This window comes from Crinia signifera, chromosome 7 (assembly GCF_055691185.1).
Source record: "Crinia signifera chromosome 7, ASM5569118v1, whole genome shotgun sequence".
NCBI classification, from domain to species: domain Eukaryota; kingdom Metazoa; phylum Chordata; class Amphibia; order Anura; family Myobatrachidae; genus Crinia; species Crinia signifera.
Genome location: NC_139223.1, coordinates 174,310,304 through 174,334,646, shown reverse-complemented (window position 1 = coordinate 174,334,646; position 24,343 = coordinate 174,310,304). Strand labels below are relative to the sequence as shown.

General features: G+C 48.2%; 1 protein-coding gene across 2 annotated transcripts in view; it reads left to right on the top strand.

Moving 5' to 3' along the window:
* The window catches only part of ITGB2 (integrin subunit beta 2), a 47,802-nt gene extending 41,831 nt beyond the window's left edge, over nucleotides 1–5,971 (top strand). For both annotated transcript variants that reach the window (XM_083154419.1, XM_083154418.1), the window contains exons 15-16: nucleotides 2,950–3,116; nucleotides 5,452–5,971. In XM_083154419.1, the coding sequence (XP_083010545.1) occupies nucleotides 2,950–3,116; nucleotides 5,452–5,517 (233 nt within the window). In that variant the 3' untranslated portion in view covers nucleotides 5,518–5,971. The remainder of the gene's footprint in view (nucleotides 1–2,949; nucleotides 3,117–5,451) is intronic.
* Nucleotides 5,972–24,343: the final 18,372 nt, after the last annotated feature.

The window sequence follows — 24,343 nt, the reverse complement described above, 5'->3', positions numbered from 1 at the left end:
ACACAGTAACTATTAGGTTAGATCACATAAACTTTCTAAAAGATAAACTGTGTCGACTTTCACAGGTGACCATTAACTGTTGACAGTCCGATGGTGGTATTAAGTCACCCTATCCCAGGTATTGGTGATTTAGAAATGACCTTCTAGCAAGTCGGGGAGGACCTGCTGCTTTCACTGAGTCTTGCAAACGTGTATTGGACTCAGGATGAGAGAGTCCTTCCCGTGCTGTAGGGTCAGAATGAGATATAGCAACACTTCTGCTATTGGGGAGTCTGGTAGTCCCTCTGTACTGTTGTTGAAGCCAACATTGCAGTAAAGAGGTTTTCCTGATATCCCCAATGAGAGAGTGTCAGAGTATGGGGATAGGGATAGCGTGCAGCGCTGTGAATGAAGAGAAAATATGGCACAAGTGGTACCTGTGCTGCCTTCTGCTTTTATGAAGTCATGTTCCTACAGAGGACTTCAATAATAAGAGTGAGAGCAAGGTTTCACGTTGTGACAGTAAAGAAGTATAGATAACCGCTTCTTTCACTGCCGTTAGATCACAGCTGTCATGTTGTTCAAGGGGAACAGAGCATGCACAGTCTGAGATCCAACAGTGGTGAAGCGGTGAGAATACCTGTACAGAGGCTGCTCTGGTAGGGAAGAGGTGTGCCGGTCCAAGTGGTGTCCGGAGGTCCCTAACGGCGGAGGTATATAGTAATCAGCTAATTGCTGTGCAGTCAAAAAAAGGGTTACTACACCGCCGGCGCCGGCGGGTAGTGCGGGGATGACGCGCGTTTCGCCTTCCTACGGCTTGATCACATCAAGTGATGTGTGGTGTGTAGGATCTCCTGAAATAACCCCATCGGAGAGAAACTCCCCCGTGGGGTGTAGCTTACTGGTTTGGTCGACGCAATTTGGCGCAATCTATTGTCTTAACCAAATCGGACTAATCAGATTGGACGAATTATGGGTTTGCTGTATTTGATTGTCTGCCTGGCGCAATCGGGCGCAATCTATTGTTTTATCCAAATCTGATCAATTAGACTGGACGAACTGAAAAGTATCTGTTCCAACCAGTTTGGACTAATCAATTTCTGCCTTTTAACACTTGGTGGATATTGCAGTCAAAAGGGAATACTACCCTCATAACAATCTTTCTTATATATATTTTTTCTTATTATTTTTGCCTTCAGACCATCCCTAGTCTAGGATACTTTCAGCCAGACTAGGCACATCCTCCCCAGTCTAGGATATTTTCAACCAGATTGGGCACATCCTCGATCGCTAGAGCCCTATAGTGTTTAATAGTTAAAGTCAAGAACGCATAGGTTCAAATATTGTGTTTGACATTTCAATATACCACTAGTAGAGCTCGCGTTCATAATTTGCATTGCATAGCGTATTTTTTCTAAGGCTCACTGCAATCTATGTTTGTTTGTTGAACATATATGTTTGTCCTGGTTGCTTTGTTGGAAACCAATTAGTGTGGTTATCCATCATATTTTAAAATTTAAACAGTAAAAGTTAAGTTTTAATTAACTACATATTTTCAAGAGTGCCCCACAAAGAGAGTCCACTTTCCCTCTCCTTTCTTTTTTATTATAGCATCACGTCAGAACCCAGGGCCGGCCTTAGGCATAGGCAAACTAGGCAATTGCCTAGGGCATTTGGAATGCATAGGGGCATCAGCAGTTTCTGCTGATTAAAATGATATGCAGCATGCCTATATTATGTGTGTGAGTGAGGCAGTATCTGCATATGAAATAGTGTATTCATGGAAATCACTGTAACATAGCATTCCGTATGCAGGTACAGCCACAGTCGCACACAGAATATATTCATGCCACATATCATTTTAATCATCGGAAGATCCTTGTGTGTCCTGGTCATAACAATGCAAATAAGACGAATTTTCAGCAAAAAAGGCACCCAACGTTAGCAGAACTGGCCAGGAGCTGCATTACCTATTGAGGCAAGATTTATGAGGAAACATCTGTATCCAAGCAGAGGCAGAGGTCACAGTGTTAGCGGCTGTGCGAGTGCTGTCTGCGGGTGGGTTGGTTGTGCAATAGTGTTCAGCATATGTGTAAGGGGCATTATGTGTGTCATGTATAAATTCATTAATAATGTGTGACATGTGTAACAGGCATTATGTGTGTCATGTGTATAAGGTCATTAATAATGTGCAACATATGTGTAATGGGCATTATGTGTGTCATGTGTATAAGGGCATTAATAATGTGCAACATATGTGTAAGGGGCATTATGTGTGTCATTATGTGTATGAAGGGCATTAATAAATGTTGGCATAATGTGTAAGGGGCATTATGGTTATAATGACATTAATAATGTGTGTCATGTGTAAGGGGCATTACTGTCTGGTATTATCAGGGGTGCCGAGAGAAAGGGGTAGGGGGTACAAATTACCCAGGCCAAAGTCTGATGGGAGGGTCCAGTGGGGGCCCCGGGCCCCCTCCCCTTAAGTGACAACAGCAGCTGCAGCTCTTCTCCTCTGCCCAGCACACACTGTTTTGTGCTGGGTGGCAGTGTGGCCATGGAGGTGCTTAAAATACAATATTTTCTCAGGATTTTTTTCTAAGGTTATAATGTGAATAATGTGAGGAGTAAGGTACACCATTGCATGATATAATGTGAATAAAGTTGCACTACTGTGTGGCATAATTTGAATTGGGGGTACTATTGGGTGGCCATGCCCCTTCCCAGCAAGAACACACCCCTGTTTGGACTGCGCACCGAATGTGGTTGATGGTGCTGGGAAAGGGGAGCAGGGTCAGAGGCGGAACTAGTGGCGGTGCTAGGGTGCACCAGTCAAAATCTTGCCTAGGGCATCATTTAGGCTAGGGCCGGCTCTGTCAGAACCCAGTAGACTCCGTCTTACATATAAAGCCCTCTATTACTCCATCACATCCAGTAACATGTAATAACCTATTCTTTCCTCCGCAGAGTGCCCTGCAGCGCCCAACATATTAGCCATTGTGGGTGGCACCATTGGCGGTGTCATCCTTATCGGTATTATCTCTCTGCTCATCTGGAAGCTGGTAACAGAAATTACAGACCGGAAGGAGTACCAGCGATTTGAGATGGAACGGCAGCAAGCCAAGTGGAAAAACGTAAGACACTGCGTTCTTTCCAGTGTCTTCTCTGTGGTCCTATTTCATATAATTATAGCTGCGGGTGGGGACTCGGTATAAGGATGTGCGTCTGCGCAGGAGGATAAATGATCGTCGGAGGCTGTCGCTCATTAGCAGAGTAAATATTGGCCTTGGGCCTCATTCACACCTGATCACATGCCTGCTAATTTGCAGAGCCCTGCGATCAGATATACGCTGCATTTCTCAGTGTGTGCGGTGTCTGCATGCACCCAGCTGGTGCGATAGAATCAGGCTAATCGTGGACGCAGCTGACATCACACACCCTCCCCTCAAACGCCTGGGCACACCTACATTTTGCCAGAAACTCCCAGAAAACGTCCAGTTTCCACCCCCAAGTGCTAACTTCCTGTCAATCCCTTTGCAAACAACCAGCGAGTAAAAAAATGAGCATGCTTTCATTGCGAGCCAGCTCCCGCATACTACGGGACATACTCATGTGCAGTCTATTGCCCGCCCAATTTTCAGCTGTGTGATCCGGTCTGAATTAGGCCCCTAGTTCTGCGCTGGATGTTAACCGCAAGTAATGCCAGTAGGCGCCCAGCTAGCCAACAGTGACCCAGCGATCACCGCATTTGAACGAATTTGAACACACGGAGTGTGGATTAGAGTTGGTGTTTCTGAGAGGAAACGGGGGCGGCCGTGAAGATGCGGGCAACATCGGCTGCGAACCGCTGGCACGGGACGCCACAGGCAGCAGTTAGAATTGAGCACAGGGTAATATTGTTATTGGGCCTGATTCTAATGCTGGGTACACACCAGGACGACAAGGGTCCGATCCCATCAATCTAGATCCAATTTCAATCGATCGGATGTAGATTGTGTGGTGATTGGGCATTTTCTGTCCTGTGTGGACCGATACCGATCCGATGCGCGGTCCCGTGGGTCGGTCGGTCGTTATTAAGATCCTACCTGCAGCAGGTAGGATCTCAAGAACGACCATAATCTCGGTTGCGGGTCGCCATCGGATCGGAAGAACACTGACGACCCATTCACGATGTGCATCATGAGCGGGTCGTCCTGGTGTGTACACTGCATTAGTTAGTAGCAAAGGAACACAAGTCAGGAACCGAACCTGGACAGACTATGTTGCAATACAAAGGCTGGAAATACATTTGTTAGTTTTGCATGCTGGGTAAATACTGGCTGCTTTAGCATGTCGCTCACACATTTATTCTAAAGCCCCGTGCACACTGGGTGACTACTGCGGTAAGCTGATTGTTGTGCTGAATCGTGGATCGCTCAGAACACATCGCTGCACAGCCGCAATGCACCTCCATTGTGTACTGGGTGATCCGTGCGGAGCAGCATTTTGCCAATGCAAATAGGCAAAAGCTGTGATCTAAGCAGGATAGACAGTGCATGCAGTGTCTGGGTGCCGGATGGGGCCCCGACAGTCGGGATCCCGACGGGCATTTACCCGACGTCGGGATCCCGACTGTCAAAACACAGACAGCCGGGTTCCCGACAGTCACCTGCTATTTTCCCTTGTGGGGGTCCACGACCCCCATAGAGGGAGAATAGAATAGGTGGCAAGCGTAGCGAGCCACCGTGCCCGCAAGGGGCTTAGTTGCGCTCACCATGCTGTCTGGGTCCGGCCAGTCGGGATCCCGACGTCGGGCTAATGACTGTTGGGATCCCGACTGTCGGACCCCTGTACCGCACCCGCAGTGTCTGACCCACTGTCTGTTTTCTGCATAAATAAATAATGTTACATCCGCCCCCTCCTACACCTCCCCCTTGCAGTACAGCATGGTGTTACCAAGGTGCAAACAAAGTTCCCTGCTCTGTCTTTGCAGAATCATCCCCATTGGCTCCCTATTAAGTAGTGGGGGTGCTATTGATTTCATTTTAAGTTTTATTTTCAAAGAACAATACACCCTGAGTGGAAATTTGTACAAGTGGTTGTATAAATAATATTCTCTCCCCACTCTATGGCCTGCTGGGATCTGTAGTGGATCTTTGAACAATATACAGTAAAATACCAGATAAAAAAAAGGTAAATGTTTAAAAAAAAATAGCTAAAAGCCCTTAAAAATTACAGCTTCTGTAACTGTACTTTCACTTTGAGCTGTGACAGTTTTTAGCCCAAAAACTCACCACTCCCCACCCCCCAGTCCCTATCTGCTCCTACCTCCAATCTCTGTCTTCACAGCTCCCTCCAAGTGGCCTCTAGTGATTACTGGCGGTATTTCACCTCATAGAGCTGAGGAGGAGTTTGCCTTTTATATATATAGATGGATCAGTGTTACAATGAGCCCACTATCTAACCGTTTCTTATCTTCTGTTTACATAGACGGTTAGTCCTATATTTACCAACGCCACCACCACCGTGATGAATCCAAACTTTGACGGAGAATAATTTCAGTAACAACGAGATACGTCGGATCAAATCGTCTATTTGCTTCATTAATGTCTGCACTGGACGCTAAATGTAAATGTTCATAGAATTCAAGACTATTAAAGTTAGAAAATATTGAATTGCTGTTAAAGGACAGCGCAACCCTCCAAAAAAGTTCAAACTCAGTCTGAGTTTCAGGTGCAGCTTAAGGAGGAATTTGCACCTCTTCCACGAAAAGCCGCCGTCATCCTATAATACTGTATGTGTCCCGACCCCACCCCCTGCGCTGGAGGACGCTGCACTAATATAGCGCAAGACAGAAAGATTTTTGCTCACTGGCAGGGCAGTCAAGAGTGTGGGGGGGGAGAGAGTACTAAATGCTGGAGGGGCCCTGCAGGGGCCCTGGTCCGACCCCTCCCTTCGCCCTCTGTCCCTCCCAGGTAGCAACAGCAGCACACACTTCTACAGCATGTGCTGTGCTGACAGCAGGCTCAGCATGAGCATCTCACTGACAGCGTGAGAGCTCATGCTGAGCCTACTGTCAGCACAGCACATGCTGTAGGTGTGTGCTGCTGCTGCTGAGTTTAGAGTTTTTAGAGTTTTTTTTCACCCTCCTCTAAACATTTTGAGGGTGTGGCCTAAGTGTGGGAGGTGGCCATACCTCCTACACTTAGACCACACCCCCAAAATGTTACTGGGGCCCAGCATTCCTCTCGGCTGCCATGCTCACTGGTGGTATTCAGAAAGATGGCGCATGCCCCCAAGTGAGCAAAGATACTGGCATGGCACCATTGTCTTTGTTACTCTTGTGCGCAGCCATCTTTCTAAATGTATCACCAGATACACGGCACTGCAAGAACAGGGATGAGGGGTCCACTGCACTGCGCCTCCCCCGCCCTTTGTAAATAGGGCGGGGAGGCGCTGCACATAAATCCGCAGTTCAAATCGGTTGGTGCACAGTTTTAGGCACGTGCACCCCCTTGGACCCAAGGGTTCCACGTGCACCAACACCCTGCACTGATGTAGGACTCTGCAGAGGTACAATGCGTCTAATATAAGGGTGCTTGGTGTGCAATGTGGGACCCCTATATCCATTATAGCCAGGCCACTGGATTAAACTTTCAGGTCGGGGACTCTAGAGCTGGAACTTCTAAATGTAATTAATTTATTTTCTTCTGTAAAGCACAAGTACACAACGCATATATTGAACATTGGGACATTTAATGCCATTTTTTTTACCTGTGTGTTCCTACTACAAGACTGGGAGGAGATATGTGCACATTTTAGCCAATTTAGGAAGTTTATTTTTTATTCTATAAATCCCTGCAAACTAGTTAGTGACATCTAATATAGCCCATACACTTAGGAGATATTGCATACAGTCATTCGATTTCGACCACATCTGTTCGATAAATTGAATGATTGTATGCACATTTTGTGTCCCATACGACGCGCTGCATGCAATCGGCGGGCTCTGGGAGCGTTTTCGGTAGGTGTCGGGTGAGGGGAAAGGGGGCCGGAGGGAGAGCTGGTGCAATGCTATGAAGGAGCACCGATGGTGGCGGTGGTCAGCGGCGGCAAAATTTTAAATAAATTGATTAAAACACTTGGTGGCCCTCTGATTGGTTGAGAGAGAGCTCTCTCAGCCAATCAGCGGCTGCCTGAACGTGAGGCCTCTGATTGGCTGAGAGCTCTCTCAGCCAACCAGTGGGCATCCCAGTGTTTTAAATAGTTTTTTCATATTCTGCGGCAGCCGTTGCCCCCGTCCACGCTCCTTCACAGCGCTACGCTACTCCGCCCTCTTCTAGCACTCGATGTGGCATCTCAGATGGCATGTGACATGGGGAGATGGAAGAAGGCACTTTAGTGCGATGTCCCATCGCATCTGTTCACATAAGTGTATGGGCACCATAATAGTCAAAAAATCTTTCCAGTTTGACTATAATGTGAATGTCATAAAATGTACATAGGGCCTGATTCAGTCTACTGAGCAGGTAAACGCCGCGTCACCAAACGCCTGCCCCCTCACCAAGCGAATCCCCGCACTAACGTGATCCTTAGACATCCGCTCACATGCAGCCGCGCAGCAGGAAATATCATTATACTGTCGCTCAAAATCAAATGATTTTCCAGCCTTCGCTCTGAAAAGTCTACGCTTAAAGGGTGTACACACGGAGCAAATTTGTGCTATTTTCTAAGCAATCTGACTGGATTGCTTAGAAAGCACAGATCTCTCTGTGTGTATGCTCCGAGAGATTAAATATATCTTGCTAACGAAGTCAGTGCATGCAGTCAAAATCTAGTCAGATTGCTTAGCAAATGACTGCAAATCTCTCTGTGTGTACAGAATGAAAGATACTGATCGCAATCTCTCATTCTGAACCACTACCCGGCCTTTTTTTGCTTAAGCAAAATTGCTTAGCAAAAATCTCTCTTTGTGTATGTGCTCTCCATGGGAGATCTTGATACCAGCAAAATTGCTTAGCACAGATCTCTACGTGTGTATGCCCCTTTACTTTCTAGATGGCCTCTTTCCTACGAATTGGGGGCGGGCACTGATGTCATGCGATCATGTCTGAATCACCCCATAGTACGAATAAACATGTAATCTATTTTTATTACTTGCTTTTTAAAATCTCACTGGTAAGCTGTACAAATATATTTCTATCTATGATGTCACTTGAAAATAAACTGCCAATATTTTTTACAAAAGGTTTCAGTTTCCTGTTCATCTATTCATACAATGACACAGTGATAAGTGTGTTCTAACAAAGTCTGGGTAAATGTGAAACAAGAGAATCCCTAAAGCTGGGTACACACCGAACGATTTCCCGGCACCTCCGATATCGGTAACAATATCGCCAGTGCTCCTGGGGGAATGATAGAGAGAATACACACTGACCGATATTGCTGCTGTTATCATTCAGTGACGTCACCCGTCACCCTGACCCCTCTGAACATGCAGTCGTTCACGATATAGGCAGATTTCACTGCATGTTCTAATGGCGTTAATGACCCACGGGGGAGTGCATCGTTAACGATATAGTGGGCACACACTAGACGATATGCACAATAATAATAGTATCATCATCGATATTGTTATCTCCAGGGGCACCACCAGTTATCCGGGCACTGATTGCTGTAGCTGGACGGGACGACTCTTGTGCTTAATGTTTGCTATCACCAAAGTGTTCTCCCATAACCAAAATATATTATACAATGCAGCCTGGAGAAACTGGGGAAGATGACTAGACAGTTACAGGTGTGCCCTTGTACATCCTTGCTCAGGTGTGCCATAAAGATGTCCTAGTCGGGATGCGGTCATTTGGTCAACAGTCATTAGGTCGACATATGAAAAGGTTGACATAGGAAAAGGTCGACATATGAAAAGGTAGAAAGGTCATTAGTCCGACAGGTCATTAGTTCGACAATGTCTAGGTCAACAGTCAAAAGGTCGACATAGGGTTTTTCACTTTTTTTTTTTTAGCCGACATGTGCCGACAGGTGGTATTTCATGCCATACCATCCACTAGGGCGTGGTGGGAGAATAAAATAGTGTGCCGAGCGCAGCGAGGCTCCCCTCAGATGTGAGGGGATGCGGTGCACTTGAAGTCCATGTTGACTGTGTTGACATTCAGGTAAAAAAACAGTGAAAAGCCTTTTGACTGTTGACATAGACCTTTCGACCTGGACCATGTCGACCTAAACCCATGTCGACCTAATGTTGACCATCATGCTGTAGACCAAATTATCCCAACCCGTCCTAGTCATGGCATGGAAATACTGATGTGAGAGTCTACTTCATGCAATACACAGTTTAACCATTGGGTGGCCAGTGCTGCGCCTGTCAAAACTTCAGCACAGCACTGAATACAATAGCAGAGGATAGAATGGCACTACAGTAATAATAATAATAATAATAATAATAATAATGATATTTATATAACACTTTTCTCCCAATAGGACTCAGTGCTTTACCGTTGTCTTTACAGCTTAAAATACACAACAAGCTTAACAGTAGATGTCAGTGAAATGCTTGAGTAAATAGGTAAGTCTTTAGTCTATTTTTAAAGGATCCCACAGTGGGGGCTTCTCGCACGGTGCGAGGAAGAGAGTTCCATAGAGTTGGAGCAACAAAGTTGAAAGCTCGACCCCCAGATGAATTCAGGGAGATTCTGGGTACTGTTAGTCCTCCTTCAGTGGATCGTAGTAATCGAGTAGGACAGTAAGGGATCAGCAGCTGCTGCAGGTGGGATGCAGTTAAGATCCCGGCGGTCGGGATCCCGGCGTTCAGAATCCCGACGCCGGAATCCCGACCACCGAAATGCAGACACTTTCTCCCTCCTGGGGTGTCCACGACACCCCTGAATGGAGAATAAAATAGCGTGCCGAGCGTAGCGAGGCACCGGGCCCGCTGCGTGGCGAGCGCAGCGAGCCCGCAAGGGGGGGCGATCCACGTCCCCCCCTTGTCGGCATTTCGGCTGTCGGGATTCCGGCGTCGGGATTCTGAACGCCGGGATCCCGACCGCCGGGATTCAATACTGAATCCGCTGCAGGTACCTTGGGCTTTGGTCATGTAGGGCCTTGAAAGTGAGTAAGCCAATCTTGAAAACGATTCACCATTTTACAGGTAGCCAGTGAAGGGAGTAGAGAATGGGAGTTATGTGGTTGGAGCGGGGCTGGTTAGTTAATAGTCTGGCGGCTGCATTTTGTACTAGCTGCAAGCGGTGCAATTCTTTTGCTGGAAGACCCAGGTAGAGAGCATAATAGTATCATCATCGATATTGTTATCTCCAGGGGCACCACCGGTTATCCGGGCACTGATTGCTGTAGCTGGACGGGACGACTCTTGTGCTTAATGTTTGCTATCACCAAAGTGTTCTCCCATAACCAAAATATATTATACAATGCAGCCTGGAGAAACTGGGGAAGATGACTAGACAGTTACAGGTGTGCCCTTGTACATCCTTGCTCAGGTGTGCCATAAAGATGTCCTAGTCGGGATGCGGTCATTTGGTCGACAGTCATTAGGTCGACATGGGAAAAGGTCGACATATGAAAAGGTAGAAAGGTCATTAGTTCGACAGGTAATTAGTTCGACAATGTGTAGGTCAACAGTCAAAAGGTCGACATAGGGTTTTTCACTTTTTTTTTTAGCCGACGTGTGCCGAAAGGCGGTATTTCATGCCATACCATCCACTAGGGCGTGGTGGGAGAATAAAATAGTGTGCTGAGCGCAGCGAGGCTCCCCTCAGACGTGAGGGGATGCGGTGCACTTGAAGTCCATGTTGACTGTGTTGACATTCAGGTAAAAAAACTGTGAAAAGCCTTTTGACTGTTGACATAGACATTGTCGAACTAATGACCTGTCGAACTAATGACCTGTCGAACTAATGACCTTTCGACCTGGACCATGTTGACCTTTTCCCATGTCAACCTAGACCCATGTCGACCTAATGACTGTTGACCATCATGCTGTAGACCAAATGATCCCAACCTGTCCTTGTCATGGCATGGAAATACTGATGTGAGAGTCTACTTCATGCAATACACAGTTTAACCATTGGGTGGCCAGTGCTGCGCCTGTCAAAACTTCAGCACAGCACTGAATACAATAGCAGAGGATAGAATGGCACTACAGTAATAATAATAATAATAATAATAATAATAATGATATTTATATAACACTTTTCTCCCAATAGGACTCAGTGCTTTACCGTTGTCTTTACAGCTTAAAATACACAACAAGCTTAACAGTAGATGTCAGTGAAATGCTTGAGTAAATAGGTAAGTCTTTAGTCTATTTTTAAAGGATCCCACAGTGGGGGCTTCTCGCACGGTGCGAGGAAGAGAGTTCCATAGAGTTGGAGCAACAAAGTTGAAAGCTCGACCCCCAGATGAATTCAGGGAGATTCTGGGTACTGTTAGTCCTCCTTCAGTGGATCGTAGTAATCGAGTAGGACAGTAAGGGATCAGCAGCTGCTGCAGGTGGGATGCAGTTAAGATCCCGGCGGTCGGGATCCCGGCGTTCAGAATCCCGACGCCGGAATCCCGACCACCGAAATGCAGACACTTTCTCCCTCCTGGGGTGTCCACGACACCCCTGAATGGAGAATAAAATAGCGTGCCGAGCGTAGCGAGGCACCGGGCCCGCTGCGTGGCGAGCGCAGCGAGCCCGCAAGGGGGGGCGATCCACGTCCCCCCCTTGTCGGCATTTCGGCTGTCGGGATTCCGGCGTCGGGATTCTGAACGCCGGGATCCCGACCGCCGGGATTCAATACTGAATCCGCTGCAGGTACCTTGGGCTTTGGTCATGTAGGGCCTTGAAAGTGAGTAAGCCAATCTTGAAAACGATTCACCATTTTACAGGTAGCCAGTGAAGGGAGTAGAGAATGGGAGTTATGTGGTTGGAGCGGGGCTGGTTAGTTAATAGTCTGGCGGCTGCATTTTGTACTAGCTGCAAGCGGTGCAATTCTTTTGCTGGAAGACCCAGGTAGAGAGCATAATAGTATCATCATCGATATTGTTATCTCCAGGGGCACCACCGGTTATCCGGGCACTGATTGCTGTAGCTGGACGGGACGACTCTTGTGCTTAATGTTTGCTATCACCAAAGTGTTCTCCCATAACCAAAATATATTATACATTGCAGCCTGGAGAAACTGGGGAAGATGACTAGACAGTTACAGGTGTGCCCTTGTACATCCTTGCTCAGGTGTGCCATAAAGATGTCCTAGTCGGGATGCGGTCATTTGGTCGACAGTCATTAGGTCGACATGGGAAAAGGTCGACATATGAAAAGGTAGAAAGGTCATTAGTTCGACAGGTAATTAGTTCGACAATGTGTAGGTCAACAGTCAAAAGGTCGACATAGGGTTTTTCACTTTTTTTTTTAGCCGACGTGTGCCGAAAGGCGGTATTTCATGCCATACCATCCACTAGGGCGCGGTGGGAGAATAAAATAGTGTGCTGAGCGCAGCGAGGCTCCCCTCAGACGTGAGGGGATGCGGTGCACTTGAAGTCCATGTTGACTGTGTTGACATTCAGGTAAAAAAACTGTGAAAAGCCTTTTGACTGTTGACATAGACATTGTCGAACTAATGACCTGTCGAACTAATGACCTGTCGAACTAATGACCTTTCGACCTGGACCATGTTGACCTTTTCCCATGTCAACCTAGACCCATGTCGACCTAATGACTGTTGACCATCATGCTGTAGACCAAATGATCCCAACCTGTCCTTGTCATGGCATGGAAATACTGATGTGAGAGTCTACTTCATGCAATACACAGTTTAACCATTGGGTGGCCAGTGCTGCGCCTGTCAAAACTTCAGCACAGCACTGAATACAATAGCAGAGGATAGAATGGCACTACAGTAATAATAATAATAATAATAATAATAATAATGATATTTATATAACACTTTTCTCCCAATAGGACTCAGTGCTTTACCGTTGTCTTTACAGCTTAAAATACACAACAAGCTTAACAGTAGATGTCAGTGAAATGCTTGAGTAAATAGGTAAGTCTTTAGTCTATTTTTAAAGGATCCCACAGTGGGGGCTTCTCGCACGGTGCGAGGAAGAGAGTTCCATAGAGTTGGAGCAACAAAGTTGAAAGCTCGACCCCCAGATGAATTCAGGGAGATTCTGGGTACTGTTAGTCCTCCTTCAGTGGATCGTAGTAATCGAGTAGGACAGTAAGGGATCAGCAGCTGCTGCAGGTGGGATGCAGTTAAGATCCCGGCGGTCGGGATCCCGGCGTTCAGAATCCCGACGCCGGAATCCCGACCACCGAAATGCAGACACTTTCTCCCTCCTGGGGTGTCCACGACACCCCTGAATGGAGAATAAAATAGCGTGCCGAGCGTAGCGAGGCACCGGGCCCGCTGCGTGGCGAGCGCAGCGAGCCCGCAAGGGGGGGCGATCCACGTCCCCCCCTTGTCGGCATTTCGGCTGTCGGGATTCCGGCGTCGGGATTCTGAACGCCGGGATCCCGACCGCCGGGATTCAATACTGAATCCGCTGCAGGTACCTTGGGCTTTGGTCATGTAGGGCCTTGAAAGTGAGTAAGCCAATCTTGAAAACGATTCGCCATTTTACAGGTAGCCAGTGAAGGGAGTAGAGAATGGGAGTTATGTGGTTGGAGCGGGGCTGGTTAGTTAATAGTCTGGCGGCTGCATTTTGTACTAGCTGCAAGCGGTGCAATTCTTTTGCTGGAAGACCCAGGTAGAGAGCATTGCAGTAGTCTAGTCGTGATGATATAAATGCATGTATGACTTTAGGCAAATCTTCTGAGGGAATTAAGTGCTTGATCCTAGCTATGTTTCTCAGATGATAGAATGAGGATTTGATTGTGGCTGACACCTGGGGCGAAATGTAATAGGGTGGGATTTTTAGACTTTTGCGATTTTTGGTCAAAAACGGGCAAAATCGCAATTTTTCTAAAAATCGCACATGTAATAGGGTGCGATTCGCGGGAAAAAGCACATTTTTTCCCGTGAATTCGCACATTTAAAAGATGCGATTTTCAGTCACACTGAAAATCGCATCCAGATGTTTTCCCATAGGAAACTATAGAACTCGCATATGTAATAGGATGCGAGTTCTAAAGTCGCATATGGGAACTTACCAAAACCCGCAAAAAAAATAGACCAGCTTCTTGCTGGCGATTTTTACAGAAACATGCACAGATCATTGAGATCTGTGCATGCTTCTGTTGTAAAAAAAAATAGTTAAAACAAAAAAGAAAAAAAACGGCGTGCCCCCCCCCCCCCAAGCATAACCAGCCCCGGGCTCAAAAAGCCGGTGCTGGTATCATAAAATCAAAGGAACAATCAAGTTGGGGTTCCCTGGATTTTATAAAACCAGCACCAGGCTCAAGGTCCAGCACTGGTTCCCAAAATACGGGGGACAAAATGACTAGGGGTCCCCCGTATTTTAAGAACCAGCACCAGACCCAACCAGCCAGCAGGGTAATGCCACAGCCGGGGGACACTTATTATATAAGGTCCCGCGGCCAAAGCATTAACCCCCTGGCTGGTCAGCATGGGCAGGGGTCCTGGGGAAGTGGGGACCCCCCCCAAAGAAGGGGTCCCCCCCCCTCCAGGACTTACCAGCCTATGCTGAAAGTCCGGGGCTGTCCCCGATGCACCTGGGCGGTGGGCATCGGGCTGATGTAAAGTGTAAAAAATAGAAGTAAAACTATTGTCTTATGCTGAAGAACTAGGAGTCCCAGCAAGCCTACCCCTCATGCTGGGACTTGGAGAACCACAAGTCCCAGCATGCGGGGCATTAAAGGGCCCGCTGGTACTTGTAGTTCCATAGTTAAATAAAACACACTGACACCCTGAAAAATAAAAGTTTAATACATACACAGCCCACACACACTGATACTTACCTACCTTGAGCCCGTAGGTCGGTCCCTGAATCCTGGGTCCGGGCTCTGGGGCTCCAGGGCAGAAGAGTCCGGTTCCGGGGCCTTGGTCCTGGTTCTGGGGCTGGTCCTGGGGTTCCGGGGCTCCAGGGCAGAAGAGTCCGGTTCCGGGGCCTTGGTCCTGGTTCCGGGGCTGGTCCTGGGGCTCCAGGATCCGAAGTAGTCCACAGGGGTACCTGAGGAAGGAAATCCTACTCACCTGGTCCCCGGCGATGACATCGGCATCCTCTCCGGCAGACGCGCTGCTCCCGGCTGCTGTGGTACCCGCTCTCAGCCTGGAGAGGCACAGAGATTTTCATCTTCTTGGATCCCCGGAACCCCAGGACCAGCCCCGGAACCAGGACCAAGGCCCCGGAACCGGACTCTTCTGCCCTGGAGCCCGGATCCAGGGACCGACCTACGGGCTCAAGGTAGGTAAGTATCAGTGTGTGTGGGCTGTGTATGTATTAAACTTTTATTTTTCAGGGTGTCAGTGTGTTTTATTTAACTATTTCTTGTACTATGGAACTACAAGTACCAGCGGGCCCTTTAATGCCCCGCATGCTGGGACTTGTGGTTCTCCAAGTCCCAGCATGCGGGGTAGGCTTGCTGGGACTCATAGTTCTTCAGCATAAGACAATAGTTTTACTTCTATTTTTTACACTTTACATCAGCCCGATGCCCACCGCCCAGGGGCATCGGGGACAGCCCCGGACTTTCAGCATGGGCTGGTAAGTCCTGGAGGGGGGGGGACCCCTTCTTTGGGGGGGTCCCCACTTCCCCAGGACCCCTGCCCATGCTGACCAGCCAGGGGGTTAATGCTTTGGCCGCGGGACCTTATATAATAAGTGTCCCCCGGCTGTGGCATTACCCTGCTGGCTGGTTGGGTCTGGTGCTGGTTCTTAAAATACGGGGGACCCCTAGTCATTTTGTCCCCCGTATTTTGGGAACCAGCGCCGGACCTTGAGCCTGGTGCTGGTTTTATAAAATCCAGGGAACCCCAACTTGATTGTTCCTTTGATTTTATTATACCAGCACCGGCTTTTTGAGCCCAGGGCTGGTTATGCTTAGGCGCACGCCGTTTTTTTTATAATTTTTTTTTTTTTAACCAAAATCGCATATATGAAAATGCGCACATTTTCAGGACTGAAAATGCGCACATTTTCAGGACTTTAAAACGCCCGAAATCGCGGCAAATCGCATTTTTTGCCGCTAATTCGCATCTCATTACATATGCGATTTAGCGTCAAAAAATGCGATTTTTAAAGGTGCGATTTCTGGCGAGTTTGGAACTCGTCCAAAAATCGCACCCTATTACATTTCGCCCCTGATGTTTAAGTGTCAGGCCATTATCCAGGACAACACCAAGATTCCACACATGATCAGAGTTTTTTAGTGCTGTGCCCCCCAGCGTAAGACCTGTCAGTTGGCTATGCTGCCATCTTGTCCTGTGATTTATCACCAGGGCTTCTGTTTTATCTGGGTTCAGTCTCAGCCAACTGGCACTCATCCACTCCTGGAGCTCAGCTAGGCAGCCATTCAAGGTTGTTATTGAGTTATCGGTGCCTGGAGCAAAGAACAGGTACAGTTGGGTATCATCTGCATAGCAGTGGTAGACCAGGCCATGGCGTCTGATTATATCACCCAGTGGGAGCATGTATACTGCAAAAAGCATGGGAGATAGTATAGAACCCTGTGGGACACCACAAGACAACGGCACTGGTGGTGAAGAGTATACTCCCGATGAAACTCTGTGACCTGCCAGCGAGAAATGATTCGAACCAGTTAAGGACTTTACCACCCAGAGCACAGTACTGTATAGCAAGCTGTTACAGGTGGGGCAAATATACAGTAAGACCCCCATACACTTATTAGATTTGGGCTGATTTTCAGATCGGACCCATCAGCGGCACACTGCAGGTGCTTGTTAGCACCCACGATGTATTGGGTCTTATCTGTGGTATGCATGCGATTTATCCAATGTAAAAATGGCACATCATGCGCCAAATCGTAAGTGCGCCTCCTGGGGTGCTGCCTGGGGAGTTCAAAGGGCAAACTGGTCGGATTTGTCCTTAGGACAAGTCAGACTAGTGTATGAGGGAGACAATATAATTCTGTACTGTGCGATGATGCTAGAAGCAGCTGGTAGCCTGGTATGGAGAACACCCCTAGACTCCAGAACAATGGATGGGACAAAACAATACCGGCACCAGCGCTCAGGACACGCGTGTTCATCAATCAAGGTCCTGCAGGTCCAGCCCCGTTCTTTCTAATGGGCAAGGAGGACTTACATTCAGTTCCATGCAAGTGTGCACATAAAGGTTTCTTTAAACTTCCATTCTGTTCTAGAATCACTGAATGTGCATCTTTGCATGTAACATGTATGGTTTCACTTACATTATATGTCTCCCTCAAATACACATAAAGGTTTCTTTTCTTCATACCATGGACCTTATTCAGGTCCGTTCGCTAGTGGCGCTTGTTCGAACGAGGGCCGATGTTTCTTCTATGCGCATTTCTGTGCATGTGCATGTTGCGTCCGAGCGTGGTGACAGATTGGCGAAGGGCGGATAACACCAAGCTGCAAATGGATGTTACTGTGGATTTGCCTTGCGAATGGGTGGCGGCCAGCCAAGTGTAGCGTATCTATGAGAGAGAGAGATCTCTCTCTCTCTCTATATATATATATATATATATATAGATGATTATGAAATATTGACAATGAAGATGAGAGTTGTATATCACGTCACGTGGGATGTTGCTATTGCAACCAATCAGAATCTACTTCTTAATTTATCACCTTCTAGAATGTAATAGATAGTATCTGATTGGTTGCCCATAGCAACATTTCATCTGAAATACTCCCATCTTAGTAAATAACCCCCTTAGCTTTTATATGTACAGAATATGCAGTTCATTCAGCAGATCCATTTATTTGCAGTGACACAGTGGTACTGCTCGTACATGCATTACACACACAGTGGTTCTGTGCACACATGCATTATACACACATGTGGTGGTACTGTGCTCACATGCATTACACACGCAGTGGTACTGTGCTCACATGCATTATACACACATGTGGTGGTACTGTGCTCACATGCATTACACACGCAGTGGTACTGTGCACACATGCATTACACACGCAGTGGTACTGTGCACACATGCATTACACACGCAGTGGTACTGTGCACACATGCATTACACACGCAGTGGTACTGTGCTCACATGCATTACACACACCATGGTACTGTGCTCACATGCATTACACACGCAGTGGTACTGTGCACACATGTGTAAGCCCCAGAACTGTCAGTGCCAGCGCACATAGAGTTAATCCGGCGGCAGCCCGTGATGGACAGGTCAGGGAGCGTACCTGATTGGAGGAGAGAGACTAGGAGGGAGCCGGAAGGAAGGAGGGGTAGTAAGAGGCCGGACGCACGCGTGCAGTAACGGCGTGGCGGAGCGTGGAGGGAGGACCGGCAGCGCGTGCAGCAGGACAGATGCGCGCCGGGGAGAGACATAACGGAGGGTGGGTGAGTGACCCCCGCCGACCTCCAGTATCCGTGCCGGACCTGTGATGCGGCGCTCGAGAGCGTGAGGCACCCGTCGCCCCCAGAGACAGGCTGAGAGGCATACTACCCACGCCGGCACCCGTCACATCAAAGGAGACAGAAGCAGCCAGCAGAGTGTGCAGTCCAGACTAAGACACACCGCAGAGAAGGTGGTGATCCCTGCGACCTCCGCTGTCCCAACCAGAGTGATATAGAGAGAGAGAGAGCAAGACGGGTTATACCCCACTGATCGCATTGGCCGCCATCTTGTCCCTCTATGAAGACGCCAACTGTAAGTCAGCCCTCTGGGCACCCAGCCACGGTATACTGGTGACAACTCCCCCAAAGGGCACCGTTTAGCAGCCACTTACCCGCTGAGTAAGACACATAGTCTGTCTCCACATTGAGACGCCTGTCCCAGAGGCCCATCCTGGTGATAGCGCGTAAGGACAGAACCCCTACCCCTTTGTGACCTGGACACTGCTAAGAGTACAGAAGGCAGTCACAGCCTGGCCAGCAAGGCCTATCACGCATTCCCTTCCTGGTAAGGAAACAGGGTAACTATAAGGGCCTAAAGGCCTCCTTACCTAAACCTGAGACTAAGCTAATCCTCCCAGAACTCCAAGTGGGAGTAGCCCACGCCCCAGTGAAGCGACCTCACTCATATCTTAGCAAGAGGCTTCCTTGGATGGTTTTCCTTTGGGCCCCTCTTCAAGTAGGATCACCGTTTGGGCCCCACCGAAACCCCTGTGCACGGGTCAGGTTACTAGAACCTGCAGTCCGGGACTAGAGTTAAGGGTAATGGTTACCGGTAACACTAGGTTATATGTATGCAAGAATCTATGGTAAATAGGAATCAGAAGCACTGATTGATTATATGAGTAATGAGTAACGTCCAGTATTATGGTAAAACGTTTCCTCTTATGTATTGCCTGACATTATGGTAAAACGTTTCCTTCAATGTATTCTTCAATGTATGGTAAACCACTTCCTTTATGTTGTACCACTGGGAAGTAGTGGGATCCTGTACCCTCCTTTGGTACTGTAAAGGAACTGCCCTTGTAGCATTACATGCCATTGCACTTAAATGTGTTGACTCTATTGCACTTTGTTCAATTGTTGTTCTAGCATTGTTAAATTAGTTAATGAAAGAGGTTGACGTCCTCCGGGACAGATCCTGAAATAAATGGTCAACCTAACCCCGTAGTCGAGTATTTCTGTGTCCACTCCTGTATCACGAGAAGACTCCAGACTGAGATCCGTGGATTTGGGGAAGTACAACCCTCACCGCATCCATCAGATAACTCCTCCTCTTGGGTGGTTACACATGCAACACACACACCGTGGTACTGTGCACACATGCAGTACACACACAGTGGTACTGTGCTCACATGCATTACACACGCAGTGGTACTGTGCACACATGCATTACACACACCGTGGTACTGTGCTCACATGCATTATACATGCAGTGGTAATGTACTCACATACATTTTACACACCTTGGTACTGTGCACACATGCATTACACACACACAGGGTGGTACCGTGCTCACATGCATTACACGCGCGTGGTGGTACTGTGCTCACATGCATTACACACAGGTGGTGGTACTGTGCTCATATGCATTATACACACATGGTTATACTGTGCTCACATGCATTACACACATGGTGATAATGTGCTCTCATGCATCACACACACCATGGTACTGTGGGGGGGGGGAGTGTTGAGAGAGAAAGGGAGCCGCTCACCTGATGGGGGGGGGGGGGTCTGCACAAAATGCCTAGGACTGCCTAGTGGTGGCGCCGGCCCTGGTAGTGGTACTGTGCTCACATGCATTACACACATGGAGGTACTCTGCTCACATGCATTATACACACATGAAGGTACTCTGCTCACATGCATTACACACACACACACGTGGTGGTACTGTGCTCACATGCATTACACACACGGGGTGGTACTGTGCTCACATGCATTACACACACACATGGTGGTACCCTGCTCACATGCATTATACGCGCGTGGTGGTACTGTGCTCACATGCATTACATGCACGTGGTGGTACTGTGCTCACATGCATTATACACAGGTGGTGGTACTGTGCTCACATGCATTACACACGTGGTGATACTGTGCTCACATGCATTACACACACACACGTGGTGGTACTGTGCTCACATGCAGTGCACACACGTGGTGGTACTGTGCTCAGATGCATGACACACAGGTGGTGGTACTGTGCTCAGATGCATGACACACAGGTGGTGGTACTGTGCTCACATGCATGATACACACGTGGTGGTACTGTGCTCACATGCAGTGCACACATGTGGTGGTACTGTGCTCACATGCATTATACACACGTGGTGGTACTGTGCTCACATGCAGTGCACACACGTGGTGGTACTGTGCTCACATGCATTACACACAGATGGTGGTACTGTGCTCACTTGCATTATACACACACGGTTGTACTGTGCTCACATGCATTACACACACACACACACACACACACACGCACGTGGTGGTACTGTGCTCACATGCAGTGCACACACGTGGTGGTACTGTGCTCACATGCATTATACACACACACACACACACACACGTGGTGTTACTGTGCTCACATGCAGTTCACACACATGTGGTGGTACTGTGCTCACATGCAGTACGCACACGTGGTGGCACTGTGCTCACATGCATTACACACATGCGGTGGTACTGTGCTCACATGCATTATACACACGTGGTGGTACTTTGCTCACGTGCAGTGCACACACGTGGTGGTACTGTGATCACATGCATTACACACAGGTGGTGGTACTGTGCTCACATGCATGATACACACAGGTGGTGGTACTGTGCTCACATGCAGTGCACACACGTGGTGGTACTGTGCTCACATGCATTACACACAGGTGGGGGTACTGTGCTCACATGCATTATACATACGTGGTGGTACTCTGCTCACATGAATTATACACACGTGGTGGTACTGTGTTCATATGCAGTGCACACACGTGGTGGTACTGTGCTCACATGCAGTGCACACACGTGGTGGTACTGTGCTCACATGCATTATCCACACGTGGTGGTACTGTGCTCACATGCATTATCCACACGTGGTGGTACTGTGCTCACATGCAGTGCACACACACGTGGTGGTACTGTGCTCACATGCATTACACACGTGGTGGTACTGTGCTCACATGCAGTGCACACACGTGGTGGTACTGTGCTCACATGCATTACACACAGGTGGTTGTACTGTGCTCACATGCATTATACACACACACACACACACGTGGTGGTACTGTGCTCACATGCAGTGCACACACACACACGGTGGTACTGTGCTCATATGCGTTACACACAGGTGGTGGTACTGTGCTCACATGCATAATACACTCGTGGTGGTACTGTGCTCACATGCATTATACACATGTGGTGGTACTGTGCTCACATGCAGTGCACACACGTGGTGGTACTGTGCTCACATGCATTACACACAGGTGGTGGTACTGTGCTCACATGCATTATACACACGTGGTGGTACTGTGCTCACATGCAGTGCACACATATGGTGGTACTGTGCTCACATGCAGTACACACACACACACACACACACGTGGTGGTACTGTGCTCACATGCATTATACACACAGGGTGGTACTGTGCTCACATGCAGTGCACACATGTGGTGGTACTGTGCTCACATACAGTGCACACGTGATGGTACTGTGCTCACATGCAGTGCAGACAGGTGGTGGTACTATGCTCACATGCATGATACACACGTGGTGGTACTGTGCTCACATGCCGTGCACACACACTTGGTGATACTGTGCTCACATGCATTACACACAGGTGGTGGTACTGTGCTCACATGCATTACACACAGGTGGTGGTACTGTGCTCACATACAGTGCACACACGTGGTGGTACTGTGCTCACATGCAGTGCACACACGTGGTGGTACTGTGCTCACATGTAGTACGCACATGTGGTGGTACTGTGCTCACATGCAGTGCACACATGTGGTGGTACTGTGCTCACATGCATTACACACAGGTGGTGGTACTGTGCTCACATGCAGTGTACACACGTGGTGGTACTGTACTCACATGCAGTGCACACACGTGGTGGTACTGTGCTCACATGCAGTGCACACACGTGGTGGTACTGTGCTCACATGCAGTGCACACAGGTGGTGGTGGTACTGTGCTTTCACGCATTATACACACATGGTGGTACTGTGCTCACATGCAGTGCACACATGTGGTGGTACTGTGCTCACATGCATTACACGCACGTGGTGGTACTGTGCTCACATGCATTACACACAGGTGGTGGTACTGTGCTCACATGCATTACACACAGGTGGTGGTACTGTGCTCACATGCAGTGCACCTTGTAGGACTGCTTTGAACCCTACCCCAACATGGCCATTATTATGTTAATAAACTGTAGCTCATGTTTGCTTTGAGGATGGAAGAATACAGGATGTGTTTTGTATACAGTATATGCCTCTGGGCATCGTTACACTGCAGAACACGCAGTCATTGCTGTATACTACATACCTCCCAACACTCACGATTTCAGCGGGACAGTCCCGATTACCGGGTCCTGTCCCGCTGTCCCACCTGCGGCCGGAGGTGTCCCGCTGCAGGGGGGGCAGTTGGGAGCCCCCCCAATTTAACAGAATAGACGCTGTGCACATGCGCACAGCGTCTATTCCCGGCCGAAAACGTCATTTGCATAAGCTGCGCCCCTCATTTACATAAACCGCGCCCCCTTTTTGGCAGCTCACGCGGCTTCGCCGCGCGAGTGTCCCTATTTCTGCAGCTACAAAGTTGGGAGGTATGATACTAGGAACTATAAAGTCGCACATGCGGGTTTAATAAAATGAGATGAGTTCAGGTTTGTAGTCCCATAATAACTGTATACAGTATATCATTAATGTTGTTTATATAGAACCTGACAAAGGAGCAGCCAAGTTTAGACACATTTTAAAGTATTTCATACCTCCCAACTGTCCCGCTTATCGCGGGAGCGTCCCGGTATTTTGGGACATTCCCGTGTCCCTCCCGCCGGCAGCAGTGTCCAGTTGGGAGTCCCCCCTGTCGTCCGTGAATAGACGCTGTGAATAGGGTCATGTTGGGAGGTATGGTAATGTGAATAAGGAGCAATATGGTATGTAGTAATGTGAATATGGAGCAATATAGGTTGGTGTAATGTGAGGAGCAATATCAAGTGTAGTTTGAAAATGTGACAGTTATGACTACAGCTGTGCACCAGCTAGGTCAAGCATTCCCAGCCATGGTCCTCAAGGCACACCAACAGTACAGTGCAGTGCAGTGCTATCCAGGCTTCAGCACAGATGGTTTAATCAGAATCACTCAGATACTAATTAAGTCACCTGTGCTCAAGCCTGGATATCACTAAAACCTGCACTGTTGGTGTGCCTTGAGGACCGTGGTTGGGAATGCCTGACCTAGGTGATCTGATGAATGTGACAGTTAGTAATGACTACAGCTGGGCACCAGCTAGATGATCTGGGAAATGTGACAGTTAGTAATGACTACAGCTATGCGCCAGCTAGGTGATCTGGGAAATGTGACAGTTAGTAATGACTACAGCTGTGCACCAGCTAGGTGATCTGGGAAATGTGACAGTTGGTAATGACTACAGCTATGCACCAGCTAGGTGATCTGGGAAATGTGACAGTTAGTAATGACTACACCTATGCGCCAGCTAGGTGATCTGGGACATGTGACAGTTAGTAATGACTACAGCTGTGCACCAGCTAGGTGATCTGGGGAATGTGACAGTTAGTAATGGCTACAGCTGTGCACCAGCTAGGGAGTCTGGGA